A 26,595-nucleotide genomic window follows, 5' to 3' on the forward strand; every position below is an offset into this window, starting at 1 on the left:
TTACTTTAGATTTTAAGTTATATATAGACATATTAAGAAGGACATCTGTTGGATATGATGTGTTTGCTGCTGATCTACAGAAATGTTATGAATCTGAATAAACTTACATTTATCAGATGCTTTTATTCACAACAACTTACAATAGAGGCAACAATATTCATCGTCTACAATGCCAGTTTAAAAAAGAAGCTATTAGGAACTAATTTGAGTAAAAAACAATCTTCTTTTAAAGTAATATTCTTAATTAAGGGACATTTATTTGAGAAGCAAAATGACAATGGATAATACATGTTGTTTTCTGTGAAACTCATAACATGCATAAAACAAAAATGGCATGGTGTAACGAGCGAGAGTATAACCATCAGAGGACACGCCAACACCACCACACATCCACACACTACATTAACAAATGGACTACAAGACCAAAATCTAATTCATTTGGGAAGAATATTGAATTATCTTTGTTTAATAAGGAAAAGGAGCAGAAAGGAACGAGGAGTCTGTTGATTTCCCACACGACCGCTGTGTGTAATTGTCGTTGCCAGGTAATCATTTCTACAAATTTCTCTATTTCTGAATTGTTGTTATGATCAACTGATGATTTTATGATTCAGGCGGGCTTACAAAAGCAAAACCCCAAATAAATACAATACATAGCCTACCAATGAAATAAACAGTGCTCTTCAAGCAGGTCTCATAGTTTTCAGGTACCGCAATTTAATAAAGTAGGCTAATGTGTGTGTGTGTGTGTGTGTGTGTGTGTGTGTGTGTGTGTGTGTGTGTGTGTGTGTGTGTGTATGTGTGTGTGTGTGTGTGTGTGTTCTTCTGTCGCATCATCCAGGTGGAGCTGCACATTGAGGAGATTCCCCCTTCCATGTAAAGCGCTTTGAGTACCCAGAAAAGCACTATAAATGTAACAAATTATTATTAGGCTTTTAAAGTTTAAGAGCAGTGAGGATTTTTTTTTTTTTTTGTCCTTTACTGTTTGGTTAAGGGTAGCCTACTTGTTCTAGTCAGTTTAATGTTTCATTCACACCATGAGGCTTCATGAAGTCAGTTTCCACAAAATAAACTGAAATGATTACTGTCTCCATGTTAGAATTGATTCCATGTGCCTCATTCCAGCCTCATTAGTAATTAGCATATGAATGAACAATGACCCGGCCAGCGCTGAGGGGGGAAAATGTATATTACCATTGTTTATGAACATGCATTTAAAAGTTAATGGCTAAACGTATCTTTACAAAAGTTCACAATGCTGCTGCAGACGCAATATAGCCTAAATTTAATAAATACATGTTCGTCAGGTTAGATACTGATAATTAATCACTCAAACCCCTTTATCTAAACATAACCATCGGACTCGCGTCTTCCAAGTCTGTAGTTTTTTAGCTCTTTTCACTCGTGTTTGTAGTTCTAACCGGATTCTGACCGGAAATAGTATACCATACGGGTATCTTTGGAACTAGCATACTACGATCTGGGATGTACTGATTCTATTTTCTAAGACTATTTAGGGCGGATATAGTACCGAATTGGGACGCACCGTCGAGACTTCTGAGGTGAGGAGAGCAGTTCACGGTATTTCTCATATTTACACAACCATCACACACACTTTATACAGTTTGATTAAGCGACAGGCTCATTTCTGTATTGTTTTCATCGATCACAGCGATACTTGTGCGTCTTTTTCTGGCGTCTTCCTTCTGAAATAAACATTTAGTGCAGCATCAGCGAGCATGAGGAGAATATGTTGAGTTCATTCAGACCTGAGCGAGTTTGTGTTCGTTTGTGTGATTGTCTCGATGTTTGGAGTGAGAACTGCTACTGAATGTCGAGTCAAGAGGTAATGAGATCTGTGAGAGGAATTATGTGAATCGATCTCTTACTTTACGTTGAGCCTATAATGAGCCACGTGAGACATTAAATCAACTCTTAGGCTAAATGTTAATAACTGAATAGCGTTTTACTCTTGAACAATATTACTTTGTGATGCTCTTTAGTTTTAAATGTTTTATGATCATTGTTAGTTTCAGCGCATATTGTTTTAATGATAGATCTAAGTAACTTACTTGATTAATGTCAAAATCAAACTAGATTTAGATTAATGTGGACATATTATGCTGCTATAATTATTTCTCTGTAGTGGTTGATGGAGATGAGTGTCATTAAGTTGGCTTGAGAAAGTCAACTTATTGAAATCCTATTTAAACTTATTATTATTCTTCTGAGACTAAAAAATCTGACTCTAACTCCTCCTAGAGCTTTAACTCTACATACTCCAAACTCGGGTCAGACCTTCAGACTGTTCTGACTTAGTGTGCTATATCTTTTCAGACTGATTTGACTTTAAGTTTTCTTAAAAATTCATATTAAAAACCATAAAAATCCCATAGACTTTCATTGCAGACTGCTCAAAATGAGCCAAGACTACGGTGGCCTATTAGTGCACAAACACAAAAACTTAAATCTAAAATCCCTGAAGCCCTAGACTCAATTAAACTACTATTCTATGTACTAATTCACATCTATCTATCTATCTATCTATCTATCTATCTATCTATCTATCTATCTATCTATCTATCTATCTATCTATCTATCTATCTATCTATCTATCTATCTATTTCTTTCAAACTAATCTTTCTTTTAAATGTATCTTTCTTTCTTTCTAACTATTCTTTCTCACTAATTTATCAATCAAAATTTAAACTACTTTAAACTTCAAACTACTTTAAACTTCTTCAAACTCTCTGGTCCGGCTTTCTCAAGCCAACTTAAAGTTTGTCTCAACAAACTTTTTTTCTAGTTAGTGATTGTTTTTGTGTTATTGATGTTTTATCACAGTATGATTACAGTATATCACAATTACAGTATTGTTTTCCAATATAGCAGTTTTACAGGCTTTTATCATGAATCCTGACTCAAATAATGTGTTTCTAACAGCAAACACTCAGAATAAAGTGAGATGATCTGCTGATGGTCCTGAATGGCTTGTTGAATGAGTGTTGATAGTCTGAGGCTCATCAATATTAACAGATCTGCTGAAAACACTCTTTATTTCATGACAATAGTTCCTGTTTTCACCTCATTTATTATGCTGATGTCTTCAGATCTCCTGTAAATTTACACTTAAAGCTCATTTCATTGGTGTCAGCTGACTGAGGGGATTTGTTGGCTACTATATGCAGATTTATTTCTGTTTTTATGATTTTAACTGTTTTTCTTACCATTATTTATAATTGGAAGAATTTAAATTATTTATATTAATTTCTGTATTTTTATGAAGAAGCAGAATAATATTTGGGATTAGCAATACAAATAGATGGATGTCTAATAAATAGATAGACCTACATAAATTAAGTGTCGTAATTTTTTTTTTTTGAAACACATGATTGATTTTTTTTATTTTGGCAGATCAGCTCCTCCCATGCTAGAATACATCATCAGTGAAGCTCCTCCCAACAGCAATCACATCATCAGTGAAGCTCCTCCCACTGTAATTCCCCAATAAATGCTGTAAATTCCCATCAGCTACAAGTGAAGACGAGCATCAGGAAGAGCTGAAATCTGCAAAGACTGAGTTTATTAAAGAGGACAGTGAGAACATGAGTGATCCAGAACCCTGCAGAATGAAACACACTGAAGATACTGAAGAACAAAGAGGTTGGTGTTTATTCTTCATTCATTCCCGATGCTGAAGAACATTCATGTTAGAAACATTCAAGCACTTCAGCACATTTAGATAAACAGTTCAACTATGAAATGGTACAGAATGTTCTGGGCAGGGCTCCAGACTAACTTTTTTTACTGACAAATTCTTTAATAATAAATAGACAACGTACAGATTTTACAATATGCAGTTTTATTTTAAAGGAACACGCCGACTTTTTGAGACTTTAGCTTATTCTCCGTATTCCCCAGAGTTAGATAAGTCCATACATACCTTTTTCATCTCCGTGCGTGCCGTAACTCTGTCTGACGCACCCACCGCTAGCCTAGCTTAGCACAAAGACTGGAGGTAAACGGAGGTAAACGGTGAATAAGCCAAAGTCCCAAAAAGTCGGCGTGTTCCTTTAAGTTCACAGGCTCCAGACTAGCATCTGAGGGCGGCGGCACCAGAGTTCTGCAGAGAGTATCTGGTGGTGCTGGGGCTGACAATAAAGCACTAAGCTTAATTTAGGGTGTAGATGACATTAACTTTAATTACTATCATTCATAATGTCTTAATATTAATTAAAAGCAAAATGAGTGAAAAAATTGACATTAGGGAGTGAAAATAGCCAATAATCATCCTACTATTTACAGTGGTAATTTAGTGTTTAAATAAGAGTTTTCCTACATCTTAAAATGTTTAGTTTTAGTGGAATCTTTGAAGGATGAACAAAATGTGTTATCACATTAAAAATAACACATGATATTATAGTTTTTTTATGGGAAAACCTCCTTTCCTCGAGAATATATAGCCTCTGACCACGCCCATCTGGCGGGCCCTGACACGCCAGGCGTCCTGATTGGTTCTGGCGTCAAAGCCGCCTCGCCACAGGTTCGTGAAGTTGCCGCAGCACAGCCAATGACCGCTCTCGCGTTCAGTTGTGCTCGCTGTGCAGCTGCACTGCGTTTTAAAAAGTTTGCTTCAATATTCTCGATATGATAAGTGTAACTTCAGTATTCTGGAGAAAAAGAGGTTTTCCCATAGCGTAAGCTAGCCTTACGCAATACTCGTTCCCTCATCTCAGGGAACTGAGGTTACGTTAGTAACCAAGTAGTTATGGTTAGAGTTACTACATTAGCCTAAATCCATGGTGAATGTTGCTGATTTGTGGACTGAAAGCCTTCTATAAGTGTTTCTCTTGTTTCCACGTCAGCGCTGTTTGATCTGATATCTATGGGTTAGGGTTAGTTGAATTTGAATGTTTCTCACTGGAACTCGCAGCGATGATGATATTAATTCTGAAGCGAATTCAATGGATTTCTTCACTGGATCTCCAGAGTCTGGATCTCCTAGTAACAGTGTTGTGTGATCGAGATCGGCCCGCGACTGGCAAGTTTGGGGCGCTTTTTTTTTTTTTGCATTCGCTGCTCAGCAACGCTATGGTCGCACCAGCATGACCTAAATAAATATGTGGTCGCACCGGCAGGAAAAATGGTGGCAAAAATTGGTCACAATTTGGAGCCCTGCTGGTTTTTTTTTTTTTTTTGGATGACCACTCTCGGTTCCTTAGCGTATAGGAGGAGTAAGCCCTCTTGTCAGTTGCATGGTCTTTGTGTGGGAAAGCGGGACTGCTTGCGGCGACTGCCAGGAGAGAGAGAAGACGCTAGTTGTGAGTTGGAGAGAAAAAAAAAGAAAAAAAATGGAGTGGTGTGGGAGCACTTCGGATTCAAACCGAATGATCGTGGTGAACCACTTAACCTGAGCGATCCGGTATGTCGAGCCCGATCTTATGAAAATGCGTATCTATACCACGGATGTTATTTCTCGTGCCATTTATACGCCAAAAAAAAGTTTTTGCGTGCATATGATACGCACGCACTCCTCACCCCTTAATCCTAACCAAGTATTTTCAGTGCGTAGCATATACACGCAATAAAGTGTGTCTCTGTCTTCCCGACAGTACACAATCACTTGGGCGTTTGTTTAGTCGACAAAGTAACAGGAGGACAGTGCACAATGGTGTGATATGGCCTGTTGAGCCTTTTTTATTTGTGTACAAAGGTCCTAACTGGCAGTTTTGCCTGTTATGGAATGCATCACTATTTATGTCTGAGCCTAATGTTTAATATTTTTTGAAGTGCAATTTTGTTTACATCCATTTTATTTATTGTTTTTGTTATTTATTCAAGTAAATTTTTGTGTTAACAGACACTGAGAGTCCATTGCTTTTATTGTTTTTGGTTGTTTTGTTAATTTTTTGTGGATATTTAAAATGTTTTCCGTTTTCAATGTTTAATATTCTTTAGAAATAAAGGTTTATAGGTCTTTGAAAAGTTGTACCTGCATTATTATGCCATTATCATTATATTAGATAAAAATGGTCTCAGAACGACAATATTATCGTTTATCGCAATCATTTCTTGGACAATTTATCGTCCAGCAAAATTTGTTATCGTGACAGGCCTAGTTATAGAGATTCTTCTTGGAGTAACTTTGGTAACAGGGTTGATGAATACAGTCAGTGCTACAGTTTGTGTAAAAACTGAGACAATCGATTGAGATTATTTTCTTGTCTTCCCATCATGCAGTAGAAAGAGCCCAGATGATGTCACTTCCTGTGTGTCACAGTTTTAAGAAATGCTCTGTTTTTGAAAGGAGGAAAATCATGTCAGGAGAAACAGGGTTGAGTGAAACATGTAGGACACGGGTAATGCTAATAAACGCTTGTGTTATTTCTCACAGGGTAATTCACTTGAGCTTGTGTTTCTGGTGTCCCACTTTCACATGCGCATGAATGGAAGTCAGTGCAAGGAAAAGTCTAGTGTGAACGGCCATTAATAATTAACGGTTTTAGTCAAATAAATATCAATCTCAAAGTTGGTGTCAAAATATGGCAGTATTGTGTATTATAATGTTAATATCATGTTAGATAATTGTTTCATTTACCAAATATATGTAATAGTTCTTGCTAAAGAAACATGGGATTTGTGCCTATAATGTTTTAAAAATAATAATTGGAAGATAAATTTTCCTCATTTTTGGAAAGTTTCAAGGACATATAATCAATTTATAAAAAGACATCAAATTATCATAATATTTTTTTAACCGTTGTCTACTTTCTACTATTACATCAGGGCTCACTTTCATGTCCTTTCACATTATATTTCTCTCTTTGAATTATTTTGATGTACTGAAGATTAAATTAATAATTTTCTCTTTGATTTCAGATCTGATGGAAGAGAGCGAGGAGAGTGAAGAACTGAGTGAAGTGAAGGAGGAGAGTGAAGAACTGAGTGAAGTGGAGGTGGAGAGAGAAGAACTGAGTGAAGTGAAGGAGGAGAGAGAAGAACTGAGTGAAGTGAAGGAGGAGAGAGAAGAACTGAGTGAAGTGAAGGAGGTACATTATGTCAATCCTGAAAGAAAACCTTTGAGTCGCTCAAAGACTAAAAAGACATTTATAAAGAAAAGAGCCAAGAAATCTTTCACCTGCACTCAGTGTGGAAAGAGTTGCACAAAGAAAGGAAATCTTGAGATTCACATGAGGATCCACACTGGAGAGAAGGCGTTCTCATGTGATCAGTGTGGGAAGAGTTTCACATACAAACAACATCTTAAGGTTCACATGATGATCCACACTGGAGTGAAGCCATTCACATGTGATCAGTGCGGCAAAACATTTCTAAGTGCATCACACCTGAAGTCACACCTGAGAGTTCATACGAAGGAGAAGCCGCACACGTGTGATCAATGTGGGAAGTGTTTCACTGGCAAAAAGCAACTTGATGTTCACATGAGGATCCACACGGGAGAGAAGCCATTCATGTGTGATCACTGTGAAAAGAGATTCTCATGCAAAGGTAATCTTAAGAAACACATGATGATCCACACCGGAGAGAAGCCGTTCTCATGTGATCAATGCGGCAAAACATTTCTTAGTGCATCAGAGCTGAAGAGACACCTGACAGTTCATACGAAGCCGCATTCATGTTCTGTGTGTGGAAAGAGTTTTTCAGTGCTGCAATATTTACACACACATCAGAAAATTCACACTGGTGTGAGAGAGTACATGTGCTTTGAGTGTGAGAAGACTTTTACAACAGCAAAGTGTTTAAAACAACACCAGAGAATTCACAGTGGAGAAAAAACTTACAAGTGTTCACACTGTGACAAGAGATTCAGTCACTTATCAACTCTGAAAAGACATGAGAGGATCCACAATGGAGAAAAACCTTACAAGTGTTCACACTGTGACAAGAGATTCAGTCGATCATCATCTCTGAAAAGACATGATAGGATCCACACTGGAGAGAAACCACATCACCTCAGTCTGAGATCACTGTAAGTAGTTTATTTTCATGTGCTGAGTAACAAAGTGAGACACATCAACACGCATCACCCTATAGCCAAATCTCTCCTCTCCACCTATAGCTGGTGTGTGTTGAGGACAGGACTACTCGACAACAAAGATATTGTTGACTAATCGTTTCAGCCCTAGCAACGAGCACGTTCGCGTTCCATGTGGAGATTTGCATGTAAATCTCTTTTGTGCTCGTGGCCGTGGTCAAATTAAAAATAATGAGCAAGCGCTTGAGAAACTGGACATCTTGTTGGTTTTATACAAATTACTTAAGCAGAGAATATTTGTTTTCAGTTTGAATGCGATCATTTAAAATTATTTGTTTTGTTTCAGTTTATAGACGTGCTTAAAATCCAGCAAAACGCACGGGCGTGCAGTGTTGGGGAAGTTACTTTTAAAAAGTAGTGTTTGCTCATTACTCGTTACGTTACTTAGTTACCCCCTTTGGAAAGTAACTTTTTACGTTACTCGTTACTTTTACGTTATTTTTACGTTATTTTTATGTTGCTTGACTTTGGGCAGAACCCAATATCTGTAGACAATATCTGTATCCTAAATTATGTAGACATAAAGTTATACTATGGAGGACATAACCGGTATTTCTTTTATGCTCTTTATTATGAAAAATAGTATCAATTTCAAAAGAAAAAAGTCCTTCTCATTGGCGCTGCTGTGTGCGGCAACTTCTCTTTTTTTTTATTCTCAGCCGGCTCTGCATCATGGGGTAGAGTGCGACACTCCGCGATGAGCAGAGCGCCCGCGCCGCTTCTCTCCGCTCCCCCTATCCACCGAACTTTAAATTTCGGCAACAGCCAATAAAGCTTCCCTGCTCTCCAACACCGGTGCGAATCGCGTCTTGATAGTGTAGGATAGAAGACATAAGCTTAGTTTTCAGACATACGACTCACTCTATCAAGGGAGTAGGAGAAAAAAAAAGAGATTTTGAGAGAAAAATATATATTTTGTTTAAAAGTACACATATTCAAGCTTTCTATATATTTCTCTGGTCTGTGAGACAAGTAGCTTATCTGAGTTTCGGTTCATTTACAGTATGGAGACGAGCTTCAGTTCACGCGCAGGTCCATGACATGTCATGATTATTTTGAATGCTATATTTACTTATTGGTTGGTAAAACATTGATTAAAATTAAGATACAATTAATACATAACGAAATTCACTTTAAAGAAATGCTTTCTACAAAAACAAACTTAATAAAGTGGTCAAAATCATGTCTGCCCACTCCATTTGTCTCCCGATATATTGCGCAAAATTATGATCTTACTCAGGCTTTTCACTTTTCATATAATCAACATAGATTAAATAATTTTTTTATTTATTTTATTTAAACATAAATATGAAACTAAATAGTTCTTTAATTCAGGCAATTGGTTGATAAAACATTGATTAAAATTAAGATACAATTAATACAAAACGAAATTCACTTTAAAGAAATGCTTTCTACAAAAACAAACTTAATAAAGTGGTCAAAATCATGTCTGCCCACTCCATTTGTCTCCTTATATTGCGCAAAATTTTTATTTAATTTAAATTTAAACATAAATATGAAAGTAAATCGTTCTCTTCAGTTCTCAACCGTTCTCTTCTCTCAAGCACGCAGCTGAGGCAGCGTCACTGTCAAATATATCCATGGAAAAAGTAACGTTGCGCCGAATTGAAAAAGGAACTACGTTTCGTTACCAAATTTTTAGTAGTAGCGCGTTACACTACTTTTTACCCGAAGTAACACATTACACACAACACTGCGGGCGCGTTTGCCAACCCCAGAGGGTTAACTCGTTTTCAACCAACAGGAATGTCTAATTTGTCAGTTCAAATCAATGCAAAAAAAACACAAATTCGCTCTCTGACAGTAGGTGGCGCTCATGTAAAGCAGAAATGCAGCACTATACAGGGCTCTAGACTGAGACTAAATGGTCACATTTTTTATCAGCTCAGAGCAATACTAGACAGCGGTTTACTCGTGAGCCGAACTCGATCACGCAACAACATTACTCAGGCATGAAAACTCCTCACCTTTCGGCGAAATTCGCCATTTTAAAACCAAAATGGGTCACCTACGTGATTTGTGCAGATCCGATGAGAAAATATTTATGGGGTGGGTCGTGGTCGAGGCCAGCATTTACCCGCTATAAAGTTACCATAAACTTCGCAGCTTTAAAAAACAATCATCATTCCTAATGCCGAAACATGACAGCCAATACGAGTTAGAGTAACGTTAGGGCAGAAATGTTTTCAAAGTCTTTTACACCGCACGTCGGAAAGAAAGCCTGAGGTAAATTAGCTTACATTGTTAACTGTCCTGTCAGATACAGACAGCGATGTTGCCAATGTCATTATTTATAATTTTGACATAGAAATGGGTGGGATCAGGGGCGTCGGACTGGGGGTAAAACCAGTACTGATTACCAGGGCCTAGGGTGACCACCCGTCCCGCGTGCGCGCACAGCGTTTGAAGCCCAATTCATGCGTCCCGCAAATTTAGACCGTGTCACGCATAATCAATGCTTGCTCAAAAAAAAGTTGGTCGCTCTATATCCTCGAACCCCAGGCAGCCAAACGAACATTACTTGACAGTTCAGCACGCTACTGTTGCCACACCCACCCCTCAGTTGAACTGCTAACTAGGTTGTCGTCAACTTTTTCGCTGTTGTCATGACAGCGCACGCACGCGCATACCAGACACAATGGGAAGGAACTTTTAGATGCGCGCTTTCCAATTCGAAAAATGGAGAAAGAGACTGAGTCTGAGAGGCACCGCCATCATCAATTAAAAAGAGAAGGTGTGGGTACAAGAAAGACTGGGAAAATGAATATTTGTGGCTGAAAGGTGTTGAGGGGGATACCGAGAGGGCTTTTTGTGACCTTTGCAAAACGTCCTTCTCAATCGGACATGGAGGGGAATAGGCTACGATGTCAATCGTATTTTTTTTTAAATACTTTTTTTTTTACTGTTCCTGTAGTGTTGAGTAACTACAATTCCTGTTAATCCTATAATTATATATTATAATTTATTTAAAGTGAATAAATTGTAATGAAAAATAAATAAAATTAAATAGTAAATCGTAAGTGGAAGTGCATCTGTCAATTCATTGAATGTTCAAAATATTATGAATCTTTATTTAGAAAAAAATACACATTGGTTGGCCTATTCATGAGCATACATCAGCAATTACACATGTTTAGGGGAATAGGGCATTATTAATATACCATGTAAGGTGGTATGTGCTAGAAATGGGTAAACCACTATCAGTGAGTCTGCCCGTGGGGTGGAGGCACCGCCGCGCCAGGCAGTGTCCCACATTGTCCCTCAGAAACATACCCCTTGTCCCCCCTTGGGCTTATTAGCAGGTGGTCACCCTACCAGGGCCCCAAAGTGAGAGAGGGTCCTTAAAGTCTGGACTATATTTTATGTTACCTGGATATTTTCATTTCCTAATTAAATTTCAGAATGAATGTCAGATGAAATGTAACGTTTAGTGTATTGGCTGAATAACTTGGTTGATTGACTAACTGGTCCCCACCCCTTGCTAATGTCTAATGCCCCTTGCTAATGTCACTAAGCTGAGTGACCACACCTGTATGCTCCAGACATCCAGATACCTCTGGGATTCCTCCCTTCTGGACTGATGTATCGATATAGGAATTCTTCAGGAGGTAGTCTGTCAGTCGCCTGGAAATGAGGCTGAAAAAGATCTTTCCTTCAACACTCAGCAGTGAGATGGTTCGGAACTGATCGATTTTCTGAGACTTCTCCTCCTTCGGGATCCAAACACCCTCTGCCTGTCTCCACTGGGTGTTATATACAAAAAAAATTGTAATATAATTTAGCTTAAACTTAGTAACCACATTAAAGTAGGCTAGAGAATGTTGAAAGGAGGTTTGAAATGTGTGTGCACACATGACAAATTATCAGGATTCTCTAAGCATTACAGTTAATAGTTATTACGCTATAAATATCTATAGGGTCTACAGATTCATGTGTGCAGAGGCCATATTATTATCATTATTTATTTTTTTGAGGAACATGGGGGCCCATCGGGACTGCCTATGCATAGGGCCCGGTATCTTGTGCTACGCCCCTGGGCGGGATAATATCGCGAGCGGGCGCAGGCGCCGTGAGCTCTGAGCGAGCAGGAATGAGTAACAGTTAGTGAGTTGTTGTAGAAAAAGATGGATAACGCAAAAAAAGCTGTCGGGGGCTAAAAATAGAAAAAGAAAGAGGGGAAATGAGATGGCATGTCAACTGATGCGACAGCTGCTAAATAAGTGGATGGTGAAAGGCATTTGTTGCATTTCAGTGCATTTGTTTTACAATAGATGGCTATTAGGCTACTATCATGGGATATTATTAATATTATAACTATTATTGTAGTTAGACAGACACTGTAACTAAAACTAACTAACTTTCTTTGTTTAATTTGCACCAGATTGATGAATTTAACATTTAAAAGCACAACATTTTCTGACGGGAGAGCATGCCCCCGAACCCCCCTAGAGTGGCAGAGGTCCACTCACCACAGTGATCCAAAAAATCCTGGTCTTACTATGCCAATGCAGCTTACAGCTTTTTGGGGGGGGATTCATCACTGTGGAGTATAGTTCAATTCTATTAATAAGTGAGAATTTTGTACTTATTTCATCTGTTCGTGTTAACTCTCACGCCACACCTGAAATCCCCCCCACATTGAGCCTGGTCATCGATGACAGTACCTTATCCCACTCGCCACAGCACAGACACTCTATTTCAGTCAGCATAGGTTGGCATATTCCCCCACACTTACATCACCAGTTCGTGTTGGCTCTCATCCTCACGTCCTCAGGCTGTTGAGCGATCGCAACCTCCTCCTCCTGTCGATCTATTTCCAAAGCGAGCAGCTCCTCTTCTCAAACTCTGGTTCATAGAGGTATGGTTCTGGATCTTGACTGTCTGAGAAGTCACCCTCTTTGGTTACTCAGCCGGCTACTTTTCACGCCGGTATGTTGACGGAAGTTTTCAGGTGTTGCGTAATATCTCTGCGTAATACCCCCCCCCCCCCAATATCTGCCTAGGAAATTGCCTTATGTCAAGTCAAGTCATCTTCATTTATTTATACCCGATGAATTCTCATCTCTTGGTGAACTTTCTCCCCCGGATTGTGCCTTTTTTACCACCCCAAGACTTTCCGGTCAGGGTGGGGGTGTTGCTACTGTTTTTAAAAATCATTTTAAAAACAATCAACTGCAAACGGATGTGTACTCAAGCTTTGAAGTACAGTTAATGAGAATTAACATAGGGAGTCCTGTATTATGTGCATTGATTTACAGGCCTCCTAAATTTAACAAAGATTTCATCCAACAATTCTCTGAGTTTCTTTCTAATATTGTATCCCGTTGTGATAGGCTGTTGATTCTAGGAGACTTTAACATTCATATCTGTTGTCCATCTAAACCTTTGGTGAAAGAATTTTCTTGTCTTATTGAATCTTTTAACCTGTCACAATCAGTCTTTAGCCCTACTCATAATCTGGGTCACATTTTAGATCTGGTGTTGTCACATGGTTTTCCCGTAACAAATCTGAGAGTAGTTGATGCTGCTATCTCAGACCATATGCCAATTGTGTTTGAATCTGCTTGTGTTATTCCCACCTCAACTCGCTCAAAGTCTTTGAACTACTCTCGTTTTATCCAACCTTCTACTGCCAGCTTATTTTCTGAGTACTATCAGGCCAACCTTACGAATGTCATCCCATTTGACGAATTAAATACTGAAGAGATGGTGGAGGTTTTTACTAAAGCCTGCTCCATTTCTTTAGACGTTGTTGCTCCCCTTAAGCCCAGGAAAGCTAAGGGAAAGGGCCCCTCACAGCCTTGGTTAAATGATTTTACTCGCTCTCTTAGACAAGAGTGTCGTAAGGCAGAGCGTAAGTGGAAGAAAGATAAACTTCAAATTTCATATGAATGTTTAACTGCATGCTTAATCACTTACCAAAAATCAGTGAAAGAGGAAAAATCCAAATTCCTCTCAAAACTCATCACAGAAAATGCAAACCGGCCGAGAATGCTGTTTAAGACAATTGATTCTGTGCTAAAACCATTACCAGCCCCTACTCTTGCTCTATCTCGAGAAACATGTGAGAACTTTTCACAGTTTTTTAATGAAAAAGTTTTGACGATCAAGGGTTCCATTAAGCCAGTAATATATACTCCACCTCTGACCTGCTCACCAATCGATTCACTAACTTGTTTTCACCCTGTTTCCTCTTCTCAGCTGGCTGATATTGTTTCTAGGGCAAAATGTTCCAGTTGTGAGTCTGATGTTGTTCCTACTCGTCTCTTTAAGGAAGTGTTCGAAACTTTGTGCCCAGCTGTAACAGATATTATTAATAGTTCTCTAGCGACTGGAATTGTCCCTGCTAGTTTTAAACATGCTGTAGTTCACCCTCTGCTTAAGAAACCCCATTTGGATCCATCTCTCCTCAATAATTTTAGACCTATATCTAAGTTGCCTTTTATTTCTAAACTTTTAGAGAGAGTTGTGCATAGCCAGTTGAATGCCTATCTAAGTACATCCAATATTTCTGATACTTTTCAGTCTGGTTTTAGATCTATGCACAGTACAGAAACTGCTTTGTTGAAGGTCAACAATGACCTTTTGCAAATCCTCGACACCGGATCGCACGCAGTGCTTGTCTTATTAGATTTAAGTGCTGCTTTTGATACGATCGACCATAGTATCTTGCTGCATCGTTTGGAAAAAGTGGTGGGCATTCAGGGTGTTGCCTTGCAGTGGTTAGCCTCGTATCTCAAAGACAGAACCTTCTCAGTAAATATGGGGAAATTTACTTCTACATCTGTTCCCCTCCTTTGTGGTGTGCCCCAAGGGTCCATTTTAAGCCCGCTCCTCTTTTCACTCTATATGTTGCCACTGGGTGCCATTTTTGAGAAACATAGGATATCCTATCACTGTTACGCTGACGATACACAGTTTTATCTACCGGCAAAAACTGATATGTCTTATCCCCTGGAAGCACTGTGTGACTGTTTTGAGGAGATCAAATGTTGGATGGCAAATAATTTCTTACAATTAAATGAAAGTAAGAGCGAAATTTTGACTTTAGGCCCCTCTAGCTTCTCATCTACTTCTAATTCTGGTTCGATCCCTGTCAGTGCTCGACCTCATGTAAGGAATCTCGGATTTACATTTGATTCGGCACTTAACTTTGATAAACAAGTCAGCTCAGTGGTAAAAGGCAGTTTCTTTCACTTGAGATCGATTGCAAAGGTAAAACATTTCTTGTCTCAGAAAGATTTAGAGATTGTAATCCACGCCTTCATTACATCACGGCTGGACTACTGTAATTCCCTGTACTGTGGTCTGCCTCAAACTACAATCTCTCGCCTGCAAATTGTTCAAAATGCTGCAGCGAGACTTCTGACCGGTACAAAAAAGAGAGATCACATTTCACCTATCCTAGAAACTTTACATTGGCTTCCGGTGAAGTTCAGAATCGATTTTAAAATAGCAGTTTTTGTGTACAAGGCGTTATCCGGTGTTGCACCAGAATACCTATCTGACCTTCTTACTCTGTACACTCCCCAAAGAACTCTCAGGTCTTGTAATCAGCTTCTTTTAACTGTCCCGCGCTTTCGCTGCAAAACCAAGGGTGGTCGGGCCTTCTCTGCTGCGGCACCTAAACTCTGGAACAGTTTGCCCTTCGCTGTGAGGTCTGCCCCATCATTATCCAGTTTTAAATCGGCTCGTAAAACTTATTTATTCTCTCTGGCTTTTAATTAAGTCTCTTTTGATTGATTTTATATGATCTATTAAATGGATTATATTGGGTGTAATCGTGTCTATAATTGTATTTTGTCTTGTCTATTCTAATGCTTTTTATTTGCACACTGTAGCTCTGTACAGCACTTTGGCGCAACTCTGTTGTTTTTAAATGTGCTATAGAAATAAAATTTGACTTGACTTGACTTGATGTAGCGCTTTTAACAATGTAGATTGTTTCAAAGCAGCTTTACAGGGATAAATGTATAATTTATGGTAACAGAGATTGTTTGGGCTTTAGAGCGGTTCTTTAAAGGGGTGGTAAAACACGATTTCACTTTTCTAACTTTAGTTGGTGTGTAATGTTGCTGTTTGAGCATAAACAACATCTGCAAAGTTACAATGTTCAAAGTTTAAAGCAAAGGGAGATATTTGCTTTTAAAGAAATCAATTTCTAAGAACTACAGAAACGGCTGATAGGGACTACACGACATTCCTGTGGGCTTGCTGACATCACTAAGCCCAATATTTACATAAACCCCTCCTCTGGGAACACAATACATAACGGGGGCGAAAGGCCATTTTATGTTGCTTTGGAGAAGAGTTGTTGTGGTAGTGGAGTGTCGTTGCCGCTATGCCGTCGAAACGCTGTTATTTTCACACAGATTGCAGGTCCACTTTGTTCAGTCTTCCTAAGGACAGTTAAAATTTATTCTAATTAGTTATGTTTGAGGCCTATAATAAAATTATACCTCTTAGTAGCGTGTGTGTGTAGCAGAGTCAGCGCACGTCAGAGAGAGCTTAAAGTGATATTGATGTTGGTCTCGGGTCGGGTTCGGGCTGAAAAATTGCAGACGTTTTCGGGCAGGGGCCGGATTAGGGCTTGAACACCACGGGCCAGGTCTCAGTTAGGGCTGGATGTTTTGCCCCGTACAGGGCTCTAAGCAGTATGCTAGCTGGAGCCATTTACCTCCAGTCTTTGTGCTAAGCTAGGCTAGCGGTGGGTGCGTCAGACAGAGTTACGGCACACACGGAGATGAGAAGGGTATGTATGGATTTATCTAACTCTGGGGAATACGGTGAATGAGCCAAAGTCCCAAAAAAAAGTCGAAGTGTTCCTTTAACAATGAGTGCTTTTGAAGTAAGCGATCGAATATTCAGCAACCCAAGCTTTAGCATTTGCTCATCTGTATTATAGCTGTTTTTTATATTTTGAACATTAATTACATTTTAAACCTTAGATGAGTTTAAACGTTTTTTTAATTCGGAGAACAGGCACAGTCTCTATATGATGATATCTAGGTGAAAGAGGCTCGATGTGATGGGATTTATCTGACCTTGGTGACGTGAGGCCGCTAGCAGACGGTCGGTTTAGCCAGTCTGTCTGCTTCCTGACCTGAGCCCCAGATTGTCATGTTTGAGCTCTAAGACTATGTGCCATATTACTAGAGAGAAGAGCAGCACCATCCCAGGAGGGATGAATACCATCTCTTTTCAACAGGTCAGGTCTGCCCCAAAAACTTAATCTGCAATGCTATTTGTACTCGTGAATACGTAGACCACAAGAAGTAATTTATTTATTTATATTTTTTTTAAATCACATGCTAGCTGGCAACACAGGATTCCATTCATTATGCTAAGCTAAGCTAGCGGTAGCGCTGCCAAACTAAATCAATGCATGCACTGAGAAAAAGATGCGTTTGCCCACCTGTCTAAATGTAGGAAAGGTTTGTTTTAAATAAACGGAGGAGTGTTCCTTTAAAAGTTTATTATAACAGTATAGAAACTTCCTTATGTGTGATTTAAAGAAGAAGCTTACAAATAAATAATTTTAACCTTAAATATTAGAATGATGTACCAACTGGGGTTCCTTATGGTTTACTTTACAGCATTAGTTGAGAGAGATTGTTTTCTTATGTACTGTACCTGATAGGACCCAACTTAATCAATATGGAATCAGATTGTGTCAAATGTTTTTTTGTTTTTTTCACAGGCCTTCACAGGGGAGAGACTAGCTGACACTTCAGGACTGCGCTGTCGTCGCGTCCAGGCGCTGGTCCTTCATCAGATCTGGATCCCGCGGACTGCGGTAAACCTCGGGATAAACAGAGAGACTAATATAAGCATGGACACCATTCTTCTCATGATGTAACGAGTACATCAGGATTTATAGGAAGTGTTCCCAGTTCCGGCTGGCCTAATCTATGCAGCCTAGCATTGAATTATAGAAGTCTGGGTTTGTTAGTATTACTGCCGATGGAATGCACTGTCTAGAGTTAGAACACCAGAAAACACTAGAAGTCCGTAGTGTGTGTGTGTGTGTGTGTGTGTGTGTGTGTGTGTTCCATCTTTAAAGACCACGGTAGTTAGAATTGTTTTCTGTTATTTAGTTGGAGAGTGATCACCACGCATTGAATTTATTGTTTTTTTTTAGACAGCGTAGTTTATTTAAGGCGGCGTATACACTGAAGATTTGGGGTTTTGTTTCTGCATTTTTCTTTTGATAGGGTGGTTTAGAGGTTTGGGTGAAATAGTTATGGGGATTATGTTTTGATTATTTAATTGATTTGGCGACACTCTTGTTTTCCTTTTATATTTTATAATTTTTCATGTTTTGTAACGTCATTCACACCTTTTAAAATTAAACGTTTTCAACGTTTACTCTGGTATTCCTCGTTGTTTCTGCTACTTGCACACATGGCAACAGTCTCACGTAAGTGTCGCGCAATCATCCCGTTTACATCTTAAACACGTTTACAACTTAAACACATTTACATCTTAAACATGTAATCACAGATGCACTCGATGATGGTGGGATCAGATCATACCGGCTGTTGTCAGACTCCTTGTGCATACACAAATCTCACTGGATCATTACAATTAATAGCAAAAAGAATGTTTGGAAAAGTAAACTGATATTTACATTGAAACTGGTATATTAACATGCTTTTAAGACTTTTGCACAGTACTGTATGTTTATATATGTAGCACGGTGGTCTTGTGAGGCACAACATTTAGTTCCTCCATATAGAGAAATTTATATATGTAGTTTGTATATATGAATTTATATATTTATATATGTATAATTCCTCTATATGGAGGAACTAAATGTTGTGCCTCACAAGACCACCGTGCTACATATATACATTTATATATAAAACAGATTGAAAAACAAAACCTTTGAGTCTCCTCTCATTTTTTGTTCAGGTTACCTCAACAAATAACCTTAATTTCAATCTTTTCCTCTCAGGAAGCATCACATTTCAGAAGAAACTCATATAAATTGTAACAAAACAATGACATGCAGAAATGGCATTATTTGAATATGTAGGGCACAAGAGGGCGCTATTGTCACTGATGAAATAATGAAAGTGAAAGTAAGTGTTGACGTTACTGCAAAATCTGGGAAAACATTAATAATAATAAAAAATGCAAAGACAAACTCCTATTTGTGTTACAAATTAGTCAAATTATTCAAAACTGAATATTCATAATGAATAGTCTAGTCTAAAAGATTTTTAATTGGGCAACAAATGTAGCCAAATAGATACAGTAGAAAAAAATACTAGTTTGCTTTATCTTATAGTATCTTATGATTATGTTTTATTGCACAAAAATACCAAAGTATAAATGGCCGATGCACAGCATAAAAGTGCAGAGTGATAACTTTACTAAACTAAACTTTATGACTGTCGTGTCGTTGTTTGGATAGGATGAATTGATTGTGACAGTTGAGAGTTCATGTGATTGTGTGAAAACAAATCGAGCGTCAGTCACTGAGATCTGAGTGAAAAACTATTTTTCTTAAAAAAAATGTTACCCCGTATCCTCCCAAAAATACTATCTTAAGCATATAAAATAAACATATTTAAACCATAAACGGATCCTAGTCAAAATTTGTAGAAAACTAAAATATTTAGTCACACCGGCGCCATCTCTCTCTATGGAGGGTCTAAGCCGGCATGAGCTCACTGTGTCCGGCTGCTCCTCCCGCTGACTCCGCCGTTTCCTCCTCCGAGGCTCGAGAGCCAATTAGCAAACGGGAGCGCGCGATCCGAGAGCGGAGAGAGGAAAGCGGCATGTTCTCACGGTGAGATCAGCTCGTCTCAGTGCGCGTTCACACCGCCGACAACGCGGTAGAAAGATTTGTGGACGCTTGTAGATTGAATGATTTTTTTTTTTTTTTTTTTTTTTTTTTTTACTCAAAGGGGCCGCAAAGCACGTTAATCGTTATTTGTGCAGACTGACCACAAGTAGGGTATAAGTTAACCATGAAATCTTTTAAATGTGAAAGTAAGAAATTGATCGATGGAAAAAACTTAATTATAGTGACATGTTTGCTTATTAAATCCAATCAAAAGCCATTTGTGTTTTGAGGTCATGGTTAAGTGCTAGTCTAATCTGCATTTATCTGCAACGAAAACGTTGCCTATAAAAGTAGTGTTACGCGCCTCTGCTCCAGTTCGCTTGGGAACTAATGTGGTCGCCGACTCGGAACCGAAGTTTACAGGACTGTGTTCTCTGGATTCCTCTCAGACTTGTAGCCTACATTCCGACTGGTTGCCGCCGAACAGCGTCATTTCGCTTGCTCTTTTAGAAAGTAGGCTTTAGGCTTGTTTGAGATGAGCAGAATCGATCACCGGTGATCAGCGCGAGATGCATGCCGGTTAGAAATGTGTCCAAGTGCGGTCCGACCTGATGTCATGCTGACGTATGTCAAAAAACTCTCGTGTCGGATTCTGCAGTCGCGCGCAGTTGCTCTCCACCGACTGCGCTGATCAAAAGCATGATGGAAAACGACTTGCTGACGACATAGCTTAATGCTCATTGGTTTAAACAACCGTGATGTATTGTTCTCTTTTTAAAATATTTATGTTCACGTTTTATGTGTATACGTTATGTGTGAATAAAATTCCCAAGCATAATCTCTATGGGTTATGCAATGTAATTTTTATAAAAATAAATAAATAAATAAATAAAACACATAGCCTATGTCTGTATTAAAGAAAAAAAAGATTGATAATGTATTTGGAATGGAATTAAATAAGTCTTGTTCATTACATTTATTTTCATATAAAAGCAACAGAACTTGAATTCCATCCAGTTTATTAGCAACACTGTGCACGAGCGTGAATCCCGCGATATCCATCTTTGATCTCACAGGTGTCAGATCCACTGCGAGACATGAGAACTGTCCGGCTTGCCTGCGCTTCTTTCACTCCTCCTCTCACTGCAGCCGCTCCTACTCTCGCGTACACTGAATCTATTAAGTCTACTCTCACCCAGAGGTGGACGAAGTACACAACTTCCTTACTTGAGTGAAAGTACAGAATCCATACTACTGGTCAAATATTACTCCGTTACAAGTAAAAGTTGTAAAGACCTATTTTTACTTAAAGGAGAAGTTCACTTTCAAAAAAACTTTTGCTGATAATTTACTCACCCCCATGTCATCCAAGATGTCCATGTCTTTCTTTCTTCAGTCGCAAAGAAATTAAGGTTTTTGATGAAAACATTCCAGGATTTCCCCCCATGTAATGGATTCTATTGGGACCCAAACGGTAGAAGGTCCAAATGACAGTTTAAGTGCAGCTTCAAAGGGCTTTAAACGATACCAGACGATGAATAAGGGTCTTATCTAGCGAAACGATCGGTCATTTCCAAAATAAATAAAAAAGTTTAAGTTTTATAAGCACAAACGCTCGCCTTGCTCTGTTCTGTGATGCGCGTTCGTGACGTCACGTAATACGCAATTACGTTGAAAAGGTCACGCTTGACGTGTTTACAAATGTGCAGGAGGAGGACCATATACACATTTTCAAATGTATTTGTGTCAGTTTATCGTTTAAAATGCCCATTTCGTGTGCGTATCCTGGGTGTTTTAATATTAAAAAGCCAAAAAGAACATTTTCTTCAGGACAGAAATTTTTCAAGCGTGACCTTTTCAACGTAATTGCGTATTACGTGACGTCACGAACGCGCATCACAGAACAGAGCAAGGCGAACATTTGTGCTTATAAAACTTAAACTTTTTTATTTATTTTGGAAATGACCGATCGTTTCGCTAGATAAGACCCTTATTCATCATCTGGTATCGTTTAAAGCCCTTTGAAGCTGCACTTAAACTGTCATTTGGACCTTCTACCGTTTGGGTCCCAATAGAATCCATTACATGGGGGGAAATCCTGGAATGTTTTCATCAAAAACCTTAATTTCTTTGCGACTGAAGAAAGAAAGACATGGACATCTTGGATGACATGGGGGTGAGTAAATTATCAGCAAAAGTTTTTTTGAAAGTGAACTTCTCCTTTAAGTAAAAGTACAGAAGTACTCGTTTTTAAAAGTAAAAAGTAAATGTTAATGCATTGTTTTATTATTGTTGCATTGTTGTGTGTAATACTTACAGTAACTTATGCCTCTGAATCTATGCCTGCCTACCCTCATATCAATATCAAACTTATCTCTAGAACACAGTTCCAGTAGTGGGATTGAATATGAGCTTGAATAAGTCACTCAATAACGTCCACAATGGTTTCTGACACCCAAATGGCTGTTTCCTGAAATATTGCCCTATTTAAAGTTTTTTGGCTTTTAGTGTGAATATGTTAGCCTTACATATAAGGTAAGGTAATATTATCTATAAGCTAGTGTGCTCCAAAAAAGTGACAAAATTCGCATTTAGAAAACCAAACCCAACGTTGAAAATGAAAATCAGGTTTATGTCAGAATCCAATGCCGGATTGACGTTGCTCTCCAACATTGGACAGACGTTGTATTGTGGTTGAAAATGAAAATAGGGTTGAGGTCAGAAACCAACATCAGTCGGGTTCTGACGTCAACCCGACTTTTATTTTCAATCAATATCCAACATCAATCTGACGTCGGGTTCTGATGTCACCCATAATCAGAAACTGATCTTATCATAGCTGTATAAATCATCAGCATAAGATTCCTGTCTGCACCCCAAGAGCATCCCACCAAACACCTCAAAATATTAATAACCTTTCCACTTTTATTCACCATTCTACATACATGTTCTTTATACGTTAGCTTCTCATCTACCCAGACCCCAAGAAACTTGAAGACCCCAACTCTTTCAAGAGATTTCCCATATAACTTAAGACCTAGACTTTCTATATTCCTCTTTCATTTTGTTTCAATTCATTTTGTGACAACATCGCTACTCCTGTGGACATCACAACCATTTTTGGTGACAATTTCCAGTTCGTCACATCTTTCACTGTATGGACAAAAAACACTGAGACATTTCTCAAAAAAAAAAAAAAAAAAAAAAAAAAAACAACAACTAGTGAATAAACAACATTAAAAACATGAACAGCAGCTTCATTTACATTTATTCAATCAAATCTCAATCAATTGATCACAGAGCCAGTGATATTCATACAACATAAAGACAGATTTGCTATAGGATACCAGCTAAAGCAGAGGTGAAATGCAGATATTTAGGTCCACAAAATTAATATCAATATCACTTGCTCTCAAATGACATAAGACAGTTAACCTTAACATGCTAAATTCAATGTAAACCTAAATTAAACATTTTAATAAATTTGTAATCCCACAACAGTTATCCCTAACTTTTTTTCTGTTGCTATCCCTACCTAAACTGATCCCTACAACAACAACAAAAATTATGTAAATAAAATGATTACTTTAGATTTTAAGTTATATTTATATCATAGACATATTAAGAATCTTCAATCTTCTTTTAAAGTAATATTCTTAAATTAAGGGACATTTTTTTGAGAAGCAAAATGACAATGGATAATTGCCTACATGTTGTTTTCTTTGAAACTCATAACATGCATAAAACAAAAATGGCATGGTGTAACGAGCGAGAGTATAACCATCAACATTGAATAAATACATGTTCGTCAGGTTAGAAACGGATAATTAATCACTCAAACCCCTTTATCTAAACATCTCTACATAACCGCCGGACTCGCGCGTCCTCCATGTCTGTAGTTTTTTAGCACTTTTCACTCGTGTTTGTAGTTCTAACCGGATTCTGACCGGAAATAGTAGACCATACGGGTATCTTTGAAACCAACATACTACGATCTGGGATGTACTAATTCTATTTTCTGAGACTATTTAGGGCGGATAGTACCGAATTGGGACGCAGCGTCGAGTCTTCTGAGGTGAGGAGAGCAGTTCACGGTATTTCTCATATTTAACCATCACACACACTTTACAGTTTGATTAAGCGACAGGCTCATTTCTGTGTTGGTTTCATCGATCACAGCGATACTTGTGCGTCTTTTCTGGCGTCTTCCTTCTGAAATAAACATTTAGTGCAGCAGCAGCGAGCATGAGGAGAATATGTTGAGTTCATTCAGACCTGAGCGATGTTGTGTTCGTTTGTGTGATTGTCTCGATGTTTGGAGTGAGAACTGTTACTGAATGTCGAGTCAAGAGGTAAAGTTTGAGATCTGTGAGAGGAATTATGTGAATCGATCTCTTATTTTACGTTGAGCCTATAATGACCCACGTGAGACATTAAATCAACTCTTAGGCTACATGTTAATAAATGAATAGCGTTTTACTCTTGAACAATATTACTTTGTGATGCTCTTTAGTTTTAAATGTTTTATGATCATTGTTAGTTTCAGCGCATATTATTTTAATGATAGATCTAAGTACTTGATTAATGTCAAAATCAAACTAGAGTTAGATTAATGTGGACATATTATACTGCTATAATTATTTCTCTGTAGTGGTTGATGGAGATGAGTGTCATTAGTGATTGTTTTTGTGTTATTGATGTTTTATCCATGTCATATTGTGAAAGATTACAGTATTGTCTTTCAATATAGCCTAGCAGTTTTACAGGCTTTTATCACGTATCCTGACTCAAATAATGTGTTTCTAACAGCAGAATAAAGTGAGATGATCTGCTGATGATCCTGAATGGCTTGTTGAATGAGTGTTGATAGTCTGAGGCTCATCAATATTAACAGATCTGCTGAAAACACTCTTTATTTCATGACAATAGTTCCTGTTTTCACCTCATTTATTATGCTGATGTCTTCAGATCTCCTGTACATTGACACTTAAAGCTCATAGAATTTCATTGGTGTCAGCAGACTGAGGGTGTTGGCTACTATATCCACGTTTATTTCTGTTTTTATGATTTTAACTGTTTTTCTTACCATTGTTTATATTTGGAAGAATTTAAATTATTTATATTAATTTCTGTATTTTAATGAAGAAGCAGAATAATGTTAGGATTAGCAATACAAATAGATGGATGTCTAATAAATAGATACTTTTTTTTTTTTTAAACACATAATTGATATTTTTGATTTTGGTAGATCAGCTCCTCCCACGCTGGAATACATCATCAGAGAAGCTCCTCCCACTGCAATTACATCATCAGTGAAGCTCCTCCCACAGTAATTCCCCAATAAATGCTGTAAATTCCCATCAGCTACAAGTGAAGACGAGCATCAGAGCATCAGGAAGAGCTGAAATCTGCCAAGACTGAGTTTATTAAAGAGGACAGTGAGAACATGAGTGATCCAGAACCCTGCAGAATGAAACACACTGAAGATCCTGAAGAACAAAGAGGTTGGTGTTTATTCTTCATTCATGATGCTGAAGAACATTCATGTTAGAAACATTCAAGCACTTCATCACATTTAGATAAACAGTTCAACTATGAAATGGTACAGAATGTTCTGGGCAGGGCTCTAGACTAACTTTTTTTTTACTGACAAATTCTTTAATAATAAATAGACAACGTACAGATTTTACAATGTGCAGTTTTATTTTAAAGGAACATGCTGACTTTTTGGGACTTTAGCTTATTCTCCGTATCCCCCAGAGTTAGATAAGTCCATACATACACTTCTCATCTCCGTGTGTGCCGTAACTCTGTCTGACGCACCCACCGCTAGCTTAGCTTAGCACAAAGACTGGAGGTAAACGGAGGTAAACGGTGAATAAGCCAAAGTCCCAAAAAGTCGGCATGTTCCTTTAAGTTCACAGGCTCCAGACTAGCATCTGAGGGCGGCGGCACCGGAGCCACTGAGTTCTGCAGAGAGTATCTGGTGGTGCTGGGGCTGACAATAAAGCACTAAGCTTAATTTAGGGTGTAGATGATTAACTTTAATTACTATCATTCATAATGTCTTAATATTCATTAAAAGCAAAATGAGCGAAAAAATTGACATTAGGGAGTGAAAATAGCCAATAATCATCCTACTGTTTACAATGGTAATTTAGTGTTTAAATAAGAGTTTTCCTACATCTTAAAATGTTTAGTTTTAGTGGAATCTTTGAAGGATGAACAAAATGTGTTATCACATTAAAAATAACACATGATATTATAGTTTTGAAGTGCTGGAAAAAGATGTGTAGTACTTGTAAGCCTTTGACTATTTCTGTCACAATTCATAGTTCCCTTTCGAGAGGTCTCTCGTATTTCGCAAGTCTAGCTTACGCTATGGGAAAACCTCCTTTCCTCGAGAATATTGAAGCAAACTTTTTAAAACGCGGTGCAGCTGCACAGGGCCGCTACATGTGAAAACTGTTCCTGTGGGGGGCTAGTTTCCACCAAAGCCCACACTATAGATGCTATATAGGGCTCGCGATCTCTGAGTCGCGCGCCCCTGTACATGAGCGCTGCTCGCACGGGAGGGAAAACATTAGACAGCCGGGCACCTATCTCACAGCGACCCAGGTCCTGTCTTCATCCAACCCCTAACTATGAGGGCTGAAGCCTGGGAGGCTATCCCCGAAATATCAAAATGGGTGTTGAACATAATAAAACGAGGTTACTTGCTCCA

At 38.4% G+C, this 26,595-nt stretch overlaps 2 protein-coding genes across 3 annotated transcripts in view; both read left to right on the forward strand.

Moving 5' to 3' along the window:
• Positions 1 to 1,467: 1,467 nt before the first annotated feature.
• On the forward strand, positions 1,468 to 18,618 carry LOC311302767 (uncharacterized protein). Its single transcript, XM_084428808.1, has 4 exons — positions 1,468 to 1,562; positions 3,415 to 3,663; positions 6,880 to 7,990; positions 17,778 to 18,618. The coding sequence occupies exons 2-4, from the start codon at positions 3,606 to 3,608 to the stop codon at positions 17,797 to 17,799; spliced, it is 1,191 nt and encodes a 396-aa protein (XP_084284934.1). The 5' UTR covers positions 1,468 to 1,562; positions 3,415 to 3,605; the 3' UTR covers positions 17,800 to 18,618.
• Positions 18,619 to 23,828: 5,210 nt separating this feature from the next.
• Positions 23,829 to 26,595, forward strand: part of LOC311302641 (uncharacterized protein) — a 64,966-nt gene continuing 62,199 nt past the window's right edge. The window contains exons 1-2 of one of the 2 annotated variants that reach the window (XM_084428642.1): positions 23,829 to 23,946; positions 25,120 to 25,375. In XM_084428642.1, the coding sequence (XP_084284768.1) occupies positions 25,318 to 25,375 (58 nt within the window). In that variant the 5' untranslated portion in view covers positions 23,829 to 23,946; positions 25,120 to 25,317. The remainder of the gene's footprint in view (positions 23,947 to 25,119; positions 25,376 to 26,595) is intronic. The other variant, XM_084428643.1, reaches the window with a different exon arrangement.

This window comes from Rutilus rutilus, assembly GCF_951802725.1.
Source record: "Rutilus rutilus genome assembly, chromosome: 1".
Taxonomy (NCBI): domain Eukaryota; kingdom Metazoa; phylum Chordata; class Actinopteri; order Cypriniformes; family Leuciscidae; genus Rutilus; species Rutilus rutilus.